This window comes from Manis pentadactyla, chromosome 9, assembly GCF_030020395.1.
Source record: "Manis pentadactyla isolate mManPen7 chromosome 9, mManPen7.hap1, whole genome shotgun sequence".
Lineage (NCBI taxonomy): Eukaryota > Metazoa > Chordata > Mammalia > Pholidota > Manidae > Manis > Manis pentadactyla.
In genome coordinates this window covers 105838603-105857634 of record NC_080027.1, presented here as the reverse complement: position 1 = coordinate 105857634, position 19032 = coordinate 105838603, and the positions used below count along the sequence as shown (strand labels likewise).

The 19032-nt window shown below is 46.2% G+C and overlaps 1 protein-coding gene across 3 annotated transcripts in view; it reads right to left on the bottom strand.

Moving 5' to 3' along the window:
• The window catches only part of BRINP2 (BMP/retinoic acid inducible neural specific 2), a 106062-nt gene that overhangs the window by 38340 nt on the left and 48690 nt on the right, over nt 1–19032 (bottom strand). For all 3 annotated transcript variants that reach the window (XM_036916751.2, XM_036916749.2, XM_036916750.2), the window contains exon 2: nt 9034–9380. In XM_036916751.2, the coding sequence (XP_036772646.2) occupies nt 9034–9302 (269 nt within the window). In that variant the 5' untranslated portion in view covers nt 9303–9380. The remainder of the gene's footprint in view (nt 1–9033; nt 9381–19032) is intronic.

Here is a 19032-nt window from a genome sequence, read left to right as displayed (position 1 = left end):
CAGAGCATACTTCCCTTGTAGGTTTCTCATAAGAATAATTTTAGCATATATATATATCACTTAGTAAAAATGTTGGGCATATGATGAACACTCAATATATATGGCTATTATTTATTACTTTTATTAGTATTTCAGAGTATAGTGGGAATACTTTTCTTCCTTTCCCAGAGCTAAATAGAAACTGTGGCCAATGCATTTGCCCTCTACGAACTGTCTGTTTTCTTTGTCCCCTTCTTCCTTCTGTCCTGTTGGGAGACTGGGGAGACTGGGGAGAGCTAGCTGTCCTCTGGTCCACACTTTGATACTGTGTAGTTTATGCATTGAGATCACTGTTCACAAAAAGCTCTTGTGTCTTAGACACCCACATCTGCCAGTGGACAGTTCCCCTGCTCATGCTTAGCTCACTTTTGGAGCTCCATCTGAGGCACCTTTCCAGGTTATCTGCAGTGTCCAGAAATGCCTTCTCCAGGTGCTTCTCTTAGGATGGGGAAAATCAGTCTGATGGACCAGAGGGCTCAGTGGTCTTTAATTTGAGTCAGGGAAGGATTATGGTGTTAGGAATCCTTGTCTCACACTCAGGTCCAAACCTTCCTCTCCAGCCCAGCTTCATGGTAACATATCTGTTGCACGTGCCCTCTGCTGCTTGTGAGCACACTTACCTGCCTGTAATCCTGGAAGGGAAATGGATGATTGGCAGGGAACCAAACTCCTCTCACACAGCACCTTTTACCACTTCACAGACCTCAGCCCCCTTCCAACCACTTGCCCCTGTGGGTCTTCCTTAAGGGCAGAGCTCCCTGAGGCTGGGGTGGGGCTCATTCATGGCTGTGTCCCCAGCTCTTGTGGACTGGCCAGCATGCATGGATGCTCAATAAACATGTGCAGAGTGAATAAAGGCTCTCTTAAGCAACATGGACTAAATAAATTTCTTGTAGCAGATGTGGGAAGTCCAGAGGTGGGATAAATGTGGCAGAAGCTGAATAAAGAAAAGAAAAATTGAGAATCCCTGACCCAGAAAAAGACAAGAGCACATGATCAGCCAGTCCCTGTCTGCCTGCATCTGTGTCGTGACAGGTTCTAGATGACGCCTACTTCACTCCTTCCTACATATATGCATCTCCAAGTAGCAGTTCATTCATGAATAAAATTAATTATTTCTTGAGGCAAAAATTAATCCTCTTTTTCTCTGCCTGACTGAGTCAAGATGTCTCTACTAAATCTCATCTGAAAACAAAACTGATCTTGCTTTCTCCCCTTGGTCATCCTCGGTTTTTCCCTTCACTTCTTGCACATTTTTATTTTTATCTTTGCTCTTCACAGGCTATCTTTGCAATTCTATTTCAATCCAGGCTGGATAACATGGGAAATTTGGGGGGCAAGAGTCATTTTGTCCTTGGGGAATTTGCTACTGGCATCCTGAGAATTCATTCGGATATGGTGTCCTTGGACCCAATCTATCCATCAGTCGCTGAGAATGTACCAAATATCTTCTCCCCAGCACCTGAGATGCTCCACTCCAGTGTGCTTTCTGGTGAGTGTGCTGTCACTCAGACTGGACTGCCGAACTCTTGGAAATCATAGAACACTGTTTCTTCTCTTTTGTAGCCTTTGACAGTGCCCAGAATAATGCTTTACACAGAGGAGGAACTCCATAGATACTTGTAAAATGGCTGAGTAAGCAAATACACAGCAAGGCTAGCTTGACTTGAATTCGATTTTCTAAGCATAAATGATACTGGCTTTTCAGGTGAACCAGTAACTTTTAGGAACTTAAAAGCACTGCTTCCCGCTTTCTCACTAGCTGAATAGTCACACCTCAGTTCTCTACGGTAGACATGAAGGGGACTGCCTTTGGCACTCCCTTCTTCGAATAGAGGCAGCTACTTTTACTTCATTTTCCTCGCCCTTCATATGGGAAAATAACATGCCCCTCCAGGTGAGAGATTTTGCAAATGTACCCTGGAAGACATCAGTGTCTAAGAGACCCTTTTGGCACTTTGGAGGGATGCAATATGACAGAAATAGCACAGTGGGGCAGAAGGCACACAATCACATGCCCCTTGACATGGACATTAGACGCCTGGGGCTGGTTCTCAGCTTCCAAACTACCCCTGCCCTCCTGTGCTTTTGTTATAGTGCTCCTGTGCCCGTCACATCATCCCCAACCTCTCCCCCTGGAGAGTTTCCAGTCCTCCATCAGAGTGCGGCTCGTCTATCACCTTTTATGCCAGCTTTCCTTGACCTTCCTGTGCAGAGTGACCAAGCGCTTTCTCCAAATGTACTTGCCTGGAAGTTCCATCAGTTCAAGAACTGTGTTCTTGGTCATGGTTTATTAGCAGGAGCTTATAGAAGCCTAGGCAGAGCTGGCCTTCAGAAGGCCTGATGGAATGAACACTGCCCTTATGCTCTTAAGTTATAGGTTGTAGTTGTTTTTTTACGAGCTATTTCTTGCTCCAGGAGAGCCGGACACTTTTTCACTCAGTTCCTTATAGGTGACGGAAGTGTCAGTTGGGTCTCTTGCACAGGTGTGATATGTTTCCAAGTCAGAGATGGAGACAGGGCTCTGCACACAGATGAGGATATGCAAGGCCTGATGCCTGATCCGAGGGCCTGTGCCCGTGGGGGGCTCACCACCCGGACATTTCTGGACTGTAATTGCTTAGGAAAGCCTTATGCTGGGTCCACAGCCTAGTTAGGCATTATGTGTCCGAGATGCTGAACATTTAGCCAGTACTGAACTCTTGATGAAGGCAATTCCTAAATGTTTTGTTCTGTTCCTTTCCTGCTCCTTTTCTCACTGGACTGAGAAATAGTGCCTGTTAGACCAGATCTGCAGGCTCAGCATTGCCAAGTTGTCTCTAATTTTGCTCTACTCTTTTTATTTTTAGTTTGTGAACCATTCCTGTCCCTCCTTCCATCCCAATGAACTTCCTTGCTATCAAAATATAAACCCAGTGAGAAGTTTAGAGATCAACCTGTTCACTCTAGTGGTGGTCGTTTCTCCAGAAGAGCTCACCTCCCTCCCTGCCTGTCCCACCACTCTTGCAGTTGCTGCGGCCACGTGTTAGCACCGCCTCTACCTGGGAAATCACTGGGATTCACCTGGGCTGACTGAGGTTGCGTTTGGCTGCCATTTAGTGGTGAGGATTGTGACCCCTGAATTGGAGATAGTGCCTCTCCCAGGGTTTGCTGTTTATCCAAATCAGTGTTAGTCGGTGAGACGTGGTCTGCGTGATAAACAGCTCTGGAGCTCCTCCTGCAATTACTTCCGCAGCTGCTCTCTGCTGCTCAACTCTTGTCTCCAGAGAGGCACCCAGAGGCTGGTTCTAGGCCCTTCAACCTTTTCTGCTTTTAAACGCTTCTCCCAGTTGCTGTGTCTGTTCTTAGGAGTTCATGTACCTTGGCACTAATCATTCCTACATTCACCATCCCTTGGCTACTATCCTATTTCATTTCCAACATCTGTAAGTAGTCTCACCTCCTCCAGTGCCTCTCCGGGGATGCCACCATACTGTTACGCCTTCTGTCCTTCTCCACCCTGGTCATTCTTGGTCCCCTCTCAGTCTCCCAAGCACTTAGTGTGATCAAATCCAGAACTCTTCAAGCTTTAATGTTGCTCTGCTCACTGGGGCTCTGGCTCAAATGCAGATTGTGATTCTGTAGGTCTAGGGTGGGGCCTCAAGTTCTGTAGTTTTAATGAGTTCCCAGGGTAGTGCCAATGGCTGCCGGTCCCCGGACCTCACTTGGAACAGTACGGACCACCTATGTGGTTTTTCCTATGTCTCACTTCCCTCCCATGTAAGCTATTGCCAGATCTTATTGTTCATCCTGGTGAGCTGCAGAAAGATTGTCTTTTCTTTGGTTACCGCTCTGGGGCCTGTCCGGGAAGTTCTTTTGCCTTAATTGCCCTCACTGACCACCTCCTCTGACTAGACCCCTCCTTGCCCTAGTGGGTGTTGCCAGAGGCATCTGCTAACCACAGGCCTGCCTCAGCATGGCCTACTTTCAGCTACTATCCCACCCTCTTGGTTTTCCATTGTGTTCTAGTTCAGTTCTCAAAATATGCAAACTTTGCCCAGAAGGTGATTGGAATATAATGCCCCTGTTTGTCAGTGAAGATCTCTATATAGTTTCTTTGTTGTTTGTTTTCCTCCCAAAAGACTTGTAGTGTCTTATATTAGAAAAAGGGAAAAAAATGTTCTTTTGCTTTCCAGATCTTTCCTTTCTAAAAAGGCAAATGGAGAATGACTAAGGCCAATAATTTGGAATTATACCTAAACTTGCTTTTCTCCCAGCCACTGTATTATAGTCATTGTTCTGTATGAGTTCTAACTTTCTCTCTTAATTTTAATTTATTCTTTCCGAGTTTTAAGTGTTTCATCATAGTGGCTTGGATTTTTTCCAATTTCATGATTATCTCTCTATTAAAGCCTTAATACAAAAAGAAATAAAAAAAAAACCAGACTGCTCATTACTTTGATTTGTAGCAAAGAGAGAATGGAACATTACCGCTAGAGTGTTTCAAGAAACCATATTTACATTTGCATCAGCTCAATTTAGGTGCCTGATTAGGTTGCGTGTTATGATGAAGATGCACTTACCAGTCAAAGGGAAGTGGCGTGGTATAGAGTTATGAGCAGGAGACTCCAAGTCAGGAGCCCTGAGTGCTATTTCTGGCTGTGACTGGCCACCTCTCTGACCTTGAATAGGTCTGTCTCATTGCCTTGGACCCTAAAGCTCCCATCTGCCTCACAGGACTGCTGTGAGAGGTTGATCACTTAAGTGTTTATTGTAGTGGGGGCCATAGAGTGGAGCAAAAGAGGAGAGTCAGGGGTCACAGATGGAATTGGAGATGGGATCTCTGTTCTTAGGGCTCTTACCACTAACCTGTTAAGAGTGGCTAGACTGGGCTGAGAAGTGGGCTGATTGTTCAGATCTTTTTCCATCAGGACTTGAGGGCATGCTGAGAGGTTGGTTAATGGAATTTAAAGGCCCAAAATGGAGTGAGAAGAACAAACCCATCCAGTTATTTAGGAAGGCTTAACAAGAGTGCATGTTGTCTCTCTTCTCGTAACGGTGCCATCCTGAGGTTGTTCGTTTCATCCCCGGGACCATAGATCTGGCAGTGACCAGCTTCTGCAGGATGTCCTAAGGCAGGCCTGCTCAGGGGCACTCCCTGCTTCAGGGGAAGGATCATCTGGGGTGGCTCTGAAACATGCTGGAAACCCTCTAGCTCCCTCTGGTCGCCCATGAAGCCAGTAAGAATGTGCCTCAGAGAAGATACATGCATTCTTCAGCTGAGTCCCTCTCTCAGCCCAGAGACAGGGTGAGGGGTAAAGATCAATAAATATGCTTTAAAAAGGAAAGCAAGAGAATATTTTTTCCCTTTTTTCTAATGTAAGTTGTTGAATGCTAAGCCCTCCGCAGACACGATCACAAAATAGCACCCATGGCTCTCACGGCATTTCTGTTCTTGTCTTAGCTAATATTTGTTGAGGAGAACTAATAATAATAGATTGATTTTTATGTATTAAAATTTTTATCTACTAATATATATTTATGTTTGTTAAGCACTGTTCTAAGTGCTTTACATCAATTAACTCTTTTAATTTTGACATCAGTCCCTTAGGTGGGCACTACTATTATCCTGATTTTTACAAATAAGGAAACTGGGAAACAAAGACATTTAATAATTTGCCCAGCAATTTACAGATCGTAAGCTGCAGCTCCAGGATCAGAACCCAGGTCCTCTGGTTCTAGAAGCATCAATATCTACATGAACACAAACTTGATATGGAGAGAGGAACAATCTCCAGGGGCCCACAGTTAGAGAGGCCAGAGCTATTCTAGAGTTATCAGTCATCTTCTCCAAGTAGGAGCACGCTCTGATATCCAGGTGAGAATAGGTGGGATTCAGAGCTTAATATCAGAAGCTTGCTGTGGAATAGTTACTATGTGCTCACACAGCTGCAAGGGAAGGAGGGGTTCTCTCCTGCTCTGTGAGAGAGGGTCGTGTGACCCTGCACCAACTTTTCTAGTCCTCTTGCAAAGTCTTACTCTCCCTCATCACAGTTCACCTCCTTTCTTACACAGAAGGTGAGTGTGGATACCATCTGATTCCTGTGTACCAAAAGCTTTCTTAAAGAACTGCAAGATTAATTCTGTTTGAGACCTAATCAATATTTCACTACACAGCATTTCTGATATTGTCTGTAAGCTTTTACTCCCTCCGCCTTTCTGGACAAAATGCCCTTCTAGTCATTGGGGTATGACCCTCAGTGTATATTTTACCAGTTTTCAGTGACCCACTTCAGTCACAGGAAGCAAGGTCGAATTTGTCAAAGATAATTGCCACTAGAGACAAAAGGGGAAGGGACAAGGGCAAATTCCCATAGCGATAATATAGACCCACAACGAGTACACATGGATCCACCATTTTGCTCAATAATTAAAGGCAAAACTCCCAGAATGCTCTGGGGCAGCCGTGTGTGGCCATTCTCTCAGAGCCCCACCGCTGCCTTCCTGTCAGAAGGACTGGTTACTGTTTCCCCAAGTGTAGGTTCATGTGCAGTAACAGACCCCAGAGAAACGGAATGGGACAGTGGAAGAGCCTGTCCCATGAAATGATCAGAAACCATCACCAACTGCTAGAACGGCTGATGTGATCGCGGGCACTCCCCACAGGCTTGCTCTCAGCTGTCGTCCAGGCTTTCTGTGGCTGCCAGGCTTGGGGCTGGGGCTTGATGAGAAAAAAAAATGATGAGGGGAGAAGGAAGCTCATGGTTTATTCCCTCTAGTTCCTACAGCCCTTTGAAGAAGATGGTAGTGTTGGAATTTCGGCCTGACATGTCAGTTCCAATATACTTAAAGATATATTTTTGGTGATTACAAGTGCTTTTGAAAGATTCAGGGTAAATGGAAATGTCTAAGGTTTAATTAAACCTTGTTTTCCTCGACTGGAGGGACTCACTGCCTAAACACATTCTAGGGTGCATTGTCTCTCTTTGTTGAAGGGATGGAAAAAGGAATTCTTTGATAAAGAGAAACATCACCCTGAATTTAGCTTACAGAAAATCTGTGGGGGCCATATGTCTAGTTTCTTACATATTTGCTGAAAGTCCTTGCCTCTTCTGCATATCAGCTTTCCCCTGAGCAGGTATTAACTCACCCACTCCCAGCCTGGGTTGGCCACGGTCTGCCTCGGTGGCCCTGTGTGGATGTCCACTGAAGTCTCTGGAGGATGGCAAGGAGCAGAGCCACCAAAGCAGGGAGTGGGAACTGCAATCCCTCCCAAGCCCAGGTGACGAGAAATGATCTGAAAGGAGAGCTGGACAGGTTATTCCTGAGAGTGGGTTTTGTTTCTGTATACCCCTGCACCCAGGAAGTGATGTACCAGCTCCTGAAATTCTGATCTTGCCCCAGTCATCAACATCTGCATGCAGGAGTCATGTACTGGAAGAACAGTGTCTATAAGTGGCCGCTCTGACTACTTGGGAGTCTTCCCATCCTAAATACCTTAAAATCTTATTTATGAGGACCCATACTAACCTAAATAGACTACATGGTTATCACGGATGTTAAAACAAACTCTCAGAAACAGGAAAACGTCTCCAAATACATCTTAAGAACTCAGACTCAAGTCTGACTACTTGGAAGCTAATCCTAGCTCCACTCTTTACTAGCTGTGTGCCTTCTGGCAAGTTCCTTAACTTCTCTGGACTTCATTTTCTTCATCTGTAAAAAAGGGAGAATAATTGTTCTTCCACTAGAGTTTTTGGAAGGATTATATGAGTTAATGTATATGAGGCATATAAGGTACTAGGTCTAACAAGAGGGCCAAAAACTTTAGTATGTTCAGAAATGCATGTGCCAAAGGTTTACATTAGCAACCCCTAGATGCTAAAAGAATATGTGATTTTCACTTTAGAGAACCATATATGCAATCTAGCAAAGTTGAAGATGTTATGTATCCTACAACCCATGATCTGCTCCTTAGCATATGTCCTAGACAAGACATGTCCAAGAATATTCACTGTAGAAGAAATAAACTGTTATCTGATAGTATCATCAAAAAAAAAAAAGGAATAGGTAATTTTCTGGGTTTGTTTCTTTTTGTGCCTTTTAATATTTTCTCTCTTTGTTTTGCATTAGAAACTAATTTGTAACTGGAAAAGAAATGTTTTTGATAAGAGAAGAAAATGTCAGCAAAGGTCCCAGGTTTTCTGAAGACCACAGACAAGGTGGAAAAGGGAGTGATGACAAGGGGCCAGGTGGGCAGAGGGATGAAGGGGAAGTTTGAATTCAGGGATGTGTTTACTTGGGGGAGCCCTGAGCCTTGCTGGGTCACCCGAGGTGAGGACTTCGAGGAACTGTTTACTTTTTAAGTGCTGGCCCAGAAGCCAGGAATATGTTTCTCCCTTGTCGGATGGACCAGGCGGGTGTCGTGTTTGACTTTCAGTTCTGATGCTCCCGAGGATGTCCCACAAGATCCAGGATGATCCAGTCCATTTCCACGTGCAGAGCCAGTGGAGGCTGTGGTGTTGACCAGGGTGAGGGCGGGCTCGTCCCTGACCCTGCAGGACTCCCCAGACCCCTCAGCCAGAGTCGGCGCTGCCCTGCCTTCATTTGCATGTCTAGGTAATTACAACTCATAAAAGTATCTAACCCATTAGTTAAAACCCGGCCCCAGCATTTGACTCTGACCTCCTGCTGCAGCGCGGGCTGCACGCTGACTCTGCTGCCTGATTTGTCCTCAATTTATAAGCAGCACAACCTATAAATAGAAACCCTTTTGCTAAGTTCCCCAGGAGGCATCAGCAGGTTTTCCAGCTTGTATGTGTTTTCTTCTTTCTTTTTTTTACAAACCAACATGGTAGGCAGATTTTCCCTGCCTGCTGCTCCCCAGCTCTCACCTCCAGTTCAGCCTGCAGGTGGTCCAGCTGGCTGCGCGGTCAGGGTGGGGGGCCCGCACCCCGGCGGGCGGCCCCCTGGGCTCTGAGGGAAGCCCCTGTCTTGGTGGGTAGCCGCACTCACCTGTAGATCCTGTACCTGGTGGTGAACCCCTGGCGGTAGCGCTCCATGAAGTCAGCATACTCCTGCGCGCGGTGGAACGGGCCCCGGTCCGTGAGCAGCCAGTCCAGGGGCGGCTGGCCAGCCGAGGAGGCATGGGGCTCGGGGGCCGCACCCGCAGCCGTGGCCGAGACTGCCAACACCCAACCGGGGAGGCCCAGCGCCAGCAGGGCTGCCCATGGGGCCGCCGCCGGCCGAAGCCCTCTAAACCGAGTGCCGCACTGCCACCTCATGCTTCTCCCGGGCAGTTGGCTTCTTCATTCTCTCGCCACAGTCTCCCCCTCTGCGCCGCTCCTCTAGGGCTCCTGGAACTGAAATACAACATGGAGCGGTCAGGTGAACACTCGGATCTTACACCACACAGGTGAGCATTTCTAGCGGTTCTTTAACCCAGTAACACACCTTCACTCTAGACGTTGAGCCTAAGTGCTTGATGGTCATTTCAGTTAATTCTTAAAACGATCCTGTAGGAAACATCACTGTCATTTTATAATGAGAAGATGAGGTTTAGCGTATGAAGAAAGTTGCTTAAGTCCACACAGCTTTTAAGTTGAAGAGACCAGAATTCTGAGCTCAGGGGGCCTTTTAACCTTTACAGTTTATTGCTTCCATATTTCCTGTATTAACACCATTGACTTCAGTCTCCTCTCTGGCATATTCCTGGCTGCTGGGCCGGCACTTATAAAACGTTCACTGTGTTTCTGTAATAGCCTCACAGGTGGTATGCTGCCTCGGGAAGCTTGATGGGAGGTGGAGAGCTACCTCATTTTTCAGATGCTGAATTGTGGGGAAGGGCAGTAGTGAAGTCCCATCACTGCTATGAAGCTGGGTGAACCTGGGCAAACAATTCTAATTTCTGGGTTTAGTTTTCTCTTCTAGAAAATAAAAAGGCTTGGCTAGATAGTATCTAAGACTTCTTCTAGCTTTGAACATCTGACCCCTTTTTTACAGAAGGCCTTGCAGGGGTGGAGTTAGGATGGGAAGTCAAGTTGCCCTGCCACCACCATCAGAGAGCAGATCCGCACACACAAGGATGCCTGTTGCGTTCTCTCTCATCACCTCCTCCCCGTGCAGCCTGAAAGCTCCCTGAGGGCATCCTTCTACCTGAGCTCCCAAGAGCACAGAGCAGGCCTCCAGAGACTCTTCTTAAAGGAACAAATGAGTACAGGCCTTGTTTTCTCTGAGTAAAAGGGAAGGTGCCAGGGAAGAGTCTGACCTTCAAAACTCTTGGCTGCCTTGTGACTCATCGCAGTCACAGACTTTGATTTCCGTGTCTGTAGTTTGTGTAAGGATACTAGTCACTTTTATCCCCTAGGGAAGATGCAGACCACTGATTCAATACTGTGGGGGATCCTCCATTCATTCATCTCTTCACTGGTTAACTTCCAGCACATGCCGTCAGTCTCACCCTCCTCCCCTTGCCAGTATCGCCTCAGGTGTGCAAGAATGACTTCCCACCCCCAGCCCCTGCTATTTGTGGCTTTGAGGACTTTCTCTGGGCTGCCAAAACCCAGAGACAGGCTCCCTGGAGATGAAGCAAGGGATGTTGATTCCCTGGCACTTCTAGAATCCTACCAGGGGCATCTGCATTTGATTCATGTCCCTTCCAGTGTCCCCCAGCACGTTCTGGGAAGGTTCCAGTTCAGCAAAACCACCTTTGGACCAGTGAGAACCCTGGAGATGCTGCCCGGAGGCTGGGACCATGTATTAAATCCTGGATACTCCTGACCTCAAGGCTGGCCTGGGCCTGGGAGAGCTGAACCTCAACATTTGTACAGGATGCTTCCACTAAACTCACTTCCCTGCTTGTAAGGATGGATAGACAGAGGCATGAGTGTCTGGACCTTCAGAGTCACTCCTCTACTCCAGCTAGGAGGTTTTGCCCACCTACTACATGCTGGATGGTCCTGAGAAGTCACCCCAGTTAATTCTCATACTAAGTTTGTTACATAGGCATTATTATTACAGGTTTACATTCCAATGGGACTCAGAGGAATCGAGCTAAGAAGATACAGAAGTAGAATATGAACGTAGATCTGGCTGCATGTCCTGACATTGCCAAAGAATGTCATGCTGTCTAAGGGGCTAGAGCAGGCAGCAAGATAGACCTTCACTTACAGAAGAATAGTGAGGCCACACCTGTCCTACCAAATCCTAAAACATTATAAAATTCCAATAACTAAAATAGATAAGATTGGCACACAGATAGGCTGGGCAAATCAGTGATCTAGAAAAGATAGCTCAAAAATAAAGCTTATTGTGCACAATGTGTGTGTGTGTGTGTTTGTGTGTGTAACTAATTGGGTAGGAGGTGGAATAATTTATTCATCATATTGAGAAATTAGTTCTAGATGGATTAAAAAGTTAAATATAAAAAACGAAATCTTGGAGGAAAGGCCCCAAAGTGTTTTATGATAAGCATGAATTACATTTAAGTCAGGAGAAAAGGTGATATAAACTAAAAGGAGGAATCAGCTTTGCACATGGAGGATAGGAATTTTCTTTATGGGATGTAATCTGATGAGGATGCCCCAAATATTTCTCTTCTCAATAAATGAATGCATGGAACTGAGGGCTCCTAAGTGCCCAACACTGTACCAGGCATCAACCATATAGAAGCAAGTGCTTGTTATATTGTCTGAAACTCTGCCAGTAGTGATTAACTCTTCTTACAAAATAGTGTTCCATTTTTAAAGACATCTTGGTGGGAGGAGGGGAGGATGTTCATTGTGGAGACCGTGCTGCCTATTCCGCAAGACAAGGCAGCCAACACAGTAAGGTGGGAAGGCCTCCACCCAGGTGGGAGGATGCTGTGGAAGGCCAGATTCTAAAGTGGCCCCAAGCCCCCATGTCCTTCTGTGCACGCCTTATGTGATCCCCTCACCCCGAGTGCGAGCAGGACCTGTGACTATGATGGGATATTCTCTCACGGTCAGGTTACGAATCCGCTTGCTTTGAGTTAATCAAAAGTATCTGGGCCTGACCTAAACAGAGGAACCTTTAAAAGAAGGTGAATAACCAGTCTCCTGCTGGCCTGGAAGAAAGTAAAAAGCTATGCTGTGAGCAGCCCATGGGCACCATGCAGCAAGGGATTATGCAGTCAGCAGCTAGTAAGAGGATAGGACCCTCAGTCATTCCACCACAGAAAACAAATTCTGCCGACAGCTGTGTGAGCCCAGAAGAGAACCCTGACCCCGGCTGAGAACTGCTTCCTTGGCTGACACTTTGATTTTAGTCTGGTGAGACCTTGGGCAGAGGACCCAGCTAAGCCATACCTGAACTCCTGACCCACAGAAACTGCGAGATAGTAAATTTGCACTGTTTTACACCACTAAGTTTGTGGTAATTCATTCCACAGGAATAGAAAAATAATACAGACTCATAAAAGACAACAGTACTGCCTCCCATTCTGTGTAAGGCCTAGCCTGGTGAGGGTTCTCTGTGCTCTCTGAGGCAGACCAGCTGTTATTCTCGGATTAAGAAAAAACTAGCGTTGCAGTTTTTTGAGCAGAGTGATGCTGATCATCTCCCCTAAACCTCCTCATCTCTGCTGCATCATACCACCTCATTCCCAGCCCCCACTGAGATTATGGACTCCTCAAGGTCAGAGGCCAGGTCTTTGTTTTTGTACTTCTAGCATCAACACATGGTCAGTGCTCAAAAACCTGTGATAAATCCATTCCAAGCATCGTACGGAGCCATCATTGTGAGCCAGAGATATGTGCGAGCCTGTGTGGCCCTGGCCCAGCCACCGAACCTCTGGGTGCCCTGTGTTATAATACAGGGGTGGTAACCACCTCCTCACCTACTAATCGCGGGTTTTCTAAGGACAGGTGAGAGCGTATGCGTGAGAAGCTGTGTGCTCTTTGAAAGAAGCAAGCTATATGAAGTCAATGTGTGCTGCTTGTCTTTCTCTGTTTGTAATTATGCTCTTTCAGAGCTCACAATGTGCTGGAACGTGCCTGGCTGTAGGAGGACCCGCTTTAGAATCAAATGGTTTTGATTGCAGGGCCAGGTCTGCTGAGCACAGCAAGAACGCCTGAATTCAGTGCTGACTTCTCACAAAACCTGGTCTTGGAATCATATGGTTTCCACTTGATGGGCTTTCCTCAGGATCTGAAGACATTCTGACTTAAAAAAAAAAAACTTTTGAGGAAGGAGAAGTTTGAAACAGGTTTCAAAACATGCTTTTAAAAAAATGCCTACAACATGCTCCTTCGCCTTTAAAAAAAAAAAAGGACAAAATAATTCCTTGTGTTGACAGTTGTGTAAAAATTTGGCTTTTTCAAGGAAACAACTTTGGCCATTTCCTATTTATGCTCCACACATAGTATCACTGGGAATTTTGTAACAGCAACCTGACAAGCAAGTTTTAACTGTCTAAATTCTCACCCCTTCCAGCAGGACTGCTAATACGCAGCAGGTTAAAATGATTAGCACCTTCCCCATGATGTTCCCATGCACCCTTTCTGTCCTAAAGCTGACTGTATGAGTAAGGCTCCATATTATATATGAGTGTATTAAGGTAATGGCTAGGCTCGCTTCTTGGTGAAAAAATTATCAAATTACTAGAGAAAGCCAAATAATTTCATTTCCTTAGACCATACTGAAGGCAGAGTTTTATACCTACACAAATACTGAGTTAGCTTTGCACCCAGGGTACAAGTCACAGGTTTTCTTTGGCGAGTATGTTGGCTCAAGTCTGTTCACTAAGCCGTGAATTGCAGGGGCTACCATTTTGCCAGTGGAGAAAATCAAAATATGGACAAAGTCATGTGACAAGTAGACAGTACAGTTTTCAGAAGGGGAAAGCTTGTAAGAATTGGATCTCCAACACTGAGATGACCACCCAGCTGAGGACTTTGGGGACGCTTATATTCTTCTCTCAGTCGCAATCTCCATTTATGCTAGATGTGTCAGCAGACAGAGAAATTAAGATGTAGGTCATCAGCTGCTTATATACTAAATCTTGGCAAGTGCAACAGAAGTAGTGTTTTCTCTTTGCAAATTGCAGAGGCAGGGGGCTACATGCAGAAGTTACAGATATGGTAGGCTGCTGTTAGAGGCCAGAAGAAAAGGAGAAATAGTAATGAAATTGTTATTACTATAATTAACAATACTGTTAATATTAACAATTATTGATAAATACCAGTATAAACCATTTAATCTTTGTGTGGTAATTACTGCTTATGAAGCATGGATAACAAAACCACACTGAATCTTCATCCCCAGATTTTGTTTCCCTTTCAACAGACAAGAATACTGAGGCTGGGAATGGCTATGTAATTGCACAAAGTTAGGATTTCAGTGGTGGATCCAGGAGTATCTACCCTGAATCCAAGAGGATTTACACCTCCTCAACCACTTATATGATTCACAGCTATAAAAACATGAAGACCTGCCACTCTCAAGTCACTACCCTTGAGAACAACTCACTTCCCTCTGAGACTCTCCCTGTAGTCACCAGTAAAATGATCAAAGAGGTCTGGTGACCCCTGTGGTCCTGCCCAGCGCCCAAATTCCCTAACTCTGGGGGAAGAGTAGGGGGACAAATACAAGATAGAGGCGTCAAGATGTCACTCTTCTTTGGGGAGAAGCTCTGTATTTCAGAAAGGGAGTAAAGCATCAGGAAACTAGGTATAAAGCAGAAATTCTTGCCCAATGGAGCAGTGACATTTAATAAAGTGATTAGGCAGTGACATTAAATCAGTTTTCAAGCCATTTGAGTGGTTAATTGGCCAGCTCTATTGAGGAGATGTTTTCTTGAATAAATCTGAGGATGTCATGGTAAAAAAATCACAGAAAGTGTTATTTGTTCTTGTTGTCCACCACATCTTGATGCAAAGCCTCCTATTTTGACCAGAAAGAGAGGGTAGATGGGAAAAGTGGCAGGGCGTTCTGGGGTGGAGATTCCTAAAGGCAAGGGTGGATGTGGGGTGCTGTCCGTCCAGATCAGTGAGCTCTATGCTCCCCCTCTTGTTAGCGTGGTCTGCCAGCCTCAACAGAGACTAAGCATGTTTACCCATATGACTCATGCCTGGTTGCACATCAGAGTGCTTCTGCAGTGCCCACCATTCCCCTGTGTGAACCTAGGCAGGTGCTACAGCCTGGCTGCCTCTGCCCTCCCCAGACTCTCTCTGTGGTAGGACCCTCAGTTCCACCCCCAGACTGGTCTGGAACTGGCAAGCTACCGTTGATGCATTTCCCTACTGCTAAGCAGGAAGGCACAACTTAAAATAGGGTATGGACATCTGCCCAGCAGAGAATCAGGTTAACAGGTACTAATGATTATCTGTGCACAGGTACGAGCTAATTGTGATGACTGTTTCCTAAGTGTTCTCATATTCATCTGAGCCCCCTAAAAGGAGAGGCTGGGCGGGGCAAGGGGGCTTGCTGGGGGTCCTCCCTGAGGAAGCAGAAGTGAAACTCAGATATTCTGATGCCAAGACGTATAACTCAGCAGCCCCATCCTCATACGCCTCTGTCCATTCAACAGTCAATTAGTTACTAAGCCATTTCTGTGCACAAGGAATTTTACTAGGTGATGGTAGTAAATCTGATGAGTAAGACAGACCCAGCACTTGCCCTCATGAAGCAGGAATAACACGTAGGACTGGAGGATCCTGTAAGGAGCGGAACAGGGTGATTGATACACATACCCCTACACACACACACACACACACACACACACACACAGCTTTAATGACACTAGACCTTGTAGGTGCCGTCCCCTCCGGCCCCACATTTATAGGATTCTGCCTTGTGATAACCAGCCCTTCACTTTCCAAGGACAGGCTCATCTGTCAGTTGCAGAGGCTTTGAACTTGCCTGCCAAGTGTCCTTGGCACTTCCCTTGGAGAGACAAGCTAACAGACATGCTTGCCCAGAGCCTCACGTGATAAAGCCCAGGTCACAGTGTTCAGATCAGGGAGGCCCCTCTGACCCCGCGCTTCCCTGGAGGTCACAGGGCTTTCCGAAAAAGAGACAGGAGAAGGAAAACACTGCCGATCAAACAGAACCTCCGAGTGGAAAGCTGCACATTCCAAAGCTTTTAAAACCCGATCTCCATGCTGATTAACCCTCCTCCCAAGTATTTCCATTTCACTCCAAGTTTATGAGACTCCAGCAGCTCCTTGTGGCCCTGAGAACAAATCTGCCTTCCTCTGCCAGGCTCCAAGCGCCCCGATCAGCCGCTCCCCAGCGGAGCGGGTACAAGGTGGGCTAAGGAGTCAGACTGCCTGCTTCTCATGCTGGCTCACCTCTCTTGCCACAGCTTCCTTATCTGTTTAAAAAAAAAAAAGGATAATAATAACCATGCCTCCTCAAAGGGTTGTAGGGATTAAGTGAGTTAATATTTGTAAAGCTCCTAAAAAGGGCCTGGCCTGCGGTGAATGCTGGTGTGTGTTTGCTGTTATATCTTAGAAGACTTCAACATAGGTTATTAGAGCCAAAAGAAGCCATTAGGCACCCCTAATCCAATACTGGTTTTTGGTTGTTTTGTTGTTTATAGGTAAGAAAACTGAAGCGTGAGAAAGTAAAGTCTGCTAAAAATGTGCCATTGGCCTTCGGGGATCCCTGCAGGTCACTGCCAGGGACCTCACCGGTCTCCTCTTGGGCCACCCACAGTTCATGGCTGTAGGGGTGAGAGTCTTTTTGCCTTTATCTGCAGCCTCTGTCACTTGACCCAGATTTTCTGGCTGTGGGCCTTTCCGTTGTATTTACTCCTGCCTTCCTGTCCTCTCTGTGGGTCAATATTTGTCACATCTTTGAAAGACAGAAATAATTGTTATCTTAGATGGGGGTATATTTCTTTATTTTGGAATGTTTTGAAAACACCTCAAGGAGATTTTGGTACAACTCTGCAGTGCAAGCCAGTGATGGAATCCCCTTCCCACTGTACAATAGATGAGAAAACACAGGACCACAGAAGTGCAGTAAGTTATTCAAAGTCACATCACTGATTTGGTGCAAACTAGGCAACTAGGCCTTGGACCTGAGGCTCTCAGTGCTAAGCTTCGAGCTTATTCTGTCTCTTATTTTACATGTGTCAGTGGCAAACTGAAAATTTCAGAATCCAGAATCCTGTGAGTTCCAGAGCTACCATCATCATCATTGCCTGTTAGGTTTAGATATTGGTGACTATGTGCCCGTCTCTGGTCTAAACATTTACCATTTACTGACACATTAAATTCATGTAAAACCTTATGAGATGGATGTTGTTATTATGCCCATTTTACAGAGGAGAAAACTCAGGAACAGAGAAGCCAGTAATGTTCTCCTCAAAAAGCTCCTAGTGTAATCTGAATGCCCTATAAGCCTAAGATCCACAGACTTCACTCTGAAAAGGGAGCTGTTTTCCCAGATCCCTCAAGGTTGCTCTCATTTAATAAAAATTGTTATGGAGTGATGAAGAGTCAAAATCTTGGCGTACAGAGCAGGATCACCTAAAATCGTTTCCTGGCTTGGATAAGGACGTGTAAGCTGTCTGCTTTTGGGGAGCTCTGTGGCTCCTGTTATTAGGCCTGTGAGCATGGCCTTAGGAGAAGGTGGTTATATTTCACTTGTGCTGCCTTACAAACTACAAGGTCAGGCATGTTCCCCTAACCTGGGCCCTGGTGGACAACTCACAACTGCTGGTTTCTGCTGCTCCTCTGAGTTACCACACTCTTCTCTCAGACCCCCAAACCCAGCTGAGCCTGCACCCCAGTTTGCCATCCCTCTCCTTTCTGCCCAGTCCTGGACTATCCACCTGAGGTATGGGGCTTGCACCCTTGCTGGCTCCTGCAACCCCCTACTCTCCATTCCCCTCCTTGCTATTGTAGGGGACAGACCCCCAAGAATTGCCTGCCCTTTTGCCTAATTCTGAATTGCTCCACCAGCTCTTTATGTATTCAGGCCAGAAGGTTGGTCCTCCTGGTACCAAGATTGCCTGAATCATGCCATTTGGACCCTGCCTCTGGGTATGCTCAGCCCCTCTCCCTGGGTCCAGCTACTAAAGCTGGCTTGGTTATCCACTCCACTCCCCTGGCAGACAGCTGGCTCCATCCTCCAGAGAGGAAACCTTCTCTGTCTGTCCTTACCTCCTTCCCACCAGCCTGGCTTCCCCTGCTTATGCCCTAGCTCACTTCCCAGCAGAGCCACTGTATACACACAGGACAGTTCAAGTGTTTCTCTCAGGCTTGCGAAGCCAAGATAAACCTAAGCCGGTCACATAGAAAGTATTCACCACTGTCCAGGCTATAGACCTGAGGTGGGGCTGACAAGCCGCTCTCCATTCGGACCCACAGCCCTCAATGTCACTCTTGCTCTTGGCTTTCTGCCAGGCCTGTCACCGAATTTGAGCTTCTACCCCAAGCTCTGCCCTACTGGGGCCTTGGCCCAGACCAGGATGTAAAATGATAATGCCATGAACTGTGCCAAATGGCACAGAGCTCCCGAGATGTTAGAGAGGCAGCTGTGACCAGCAAGCACATTGTTTCCGGGATGGTGTTTGTAAATATATGCATTGCCCAACAGCTTGTGGAATTAAATATAGATGCTACATCACAAACTCCAGCTAAAATAAACTATATGCTGCTCAATGAATGTCAATAAGTACACTGAAAAGGAATCATTATTCCTTTTTGTAGCATCATCCAAGAAACCCATACCTAAGTGTTTTTTTGTTTTTTGTGTGTGTTTTTTTTGTCCATTTGCTTTTTGGTGAAGGCAACACTTTTCCCCCCACAGGCTTTTGACTGGTACTGGTAGGCAGCTGGGGGTGTGAGTGAGGGGACGAAGCGAGTGCATTCGGTAACACTGCAGCCGTCGAGGTGGTGTGTATGGTGGGGGGGGTGAGAACCAACGTGGAGGTTAACAGGTGGACTAGGAAATCACAGTCAACCTTTTGGGGTTGCTGGCCATGTCTAAAAGTATGGTCGGAGACCCACTGGTGGTTTGGAAAGACTTTCTGATGGTGAGCAA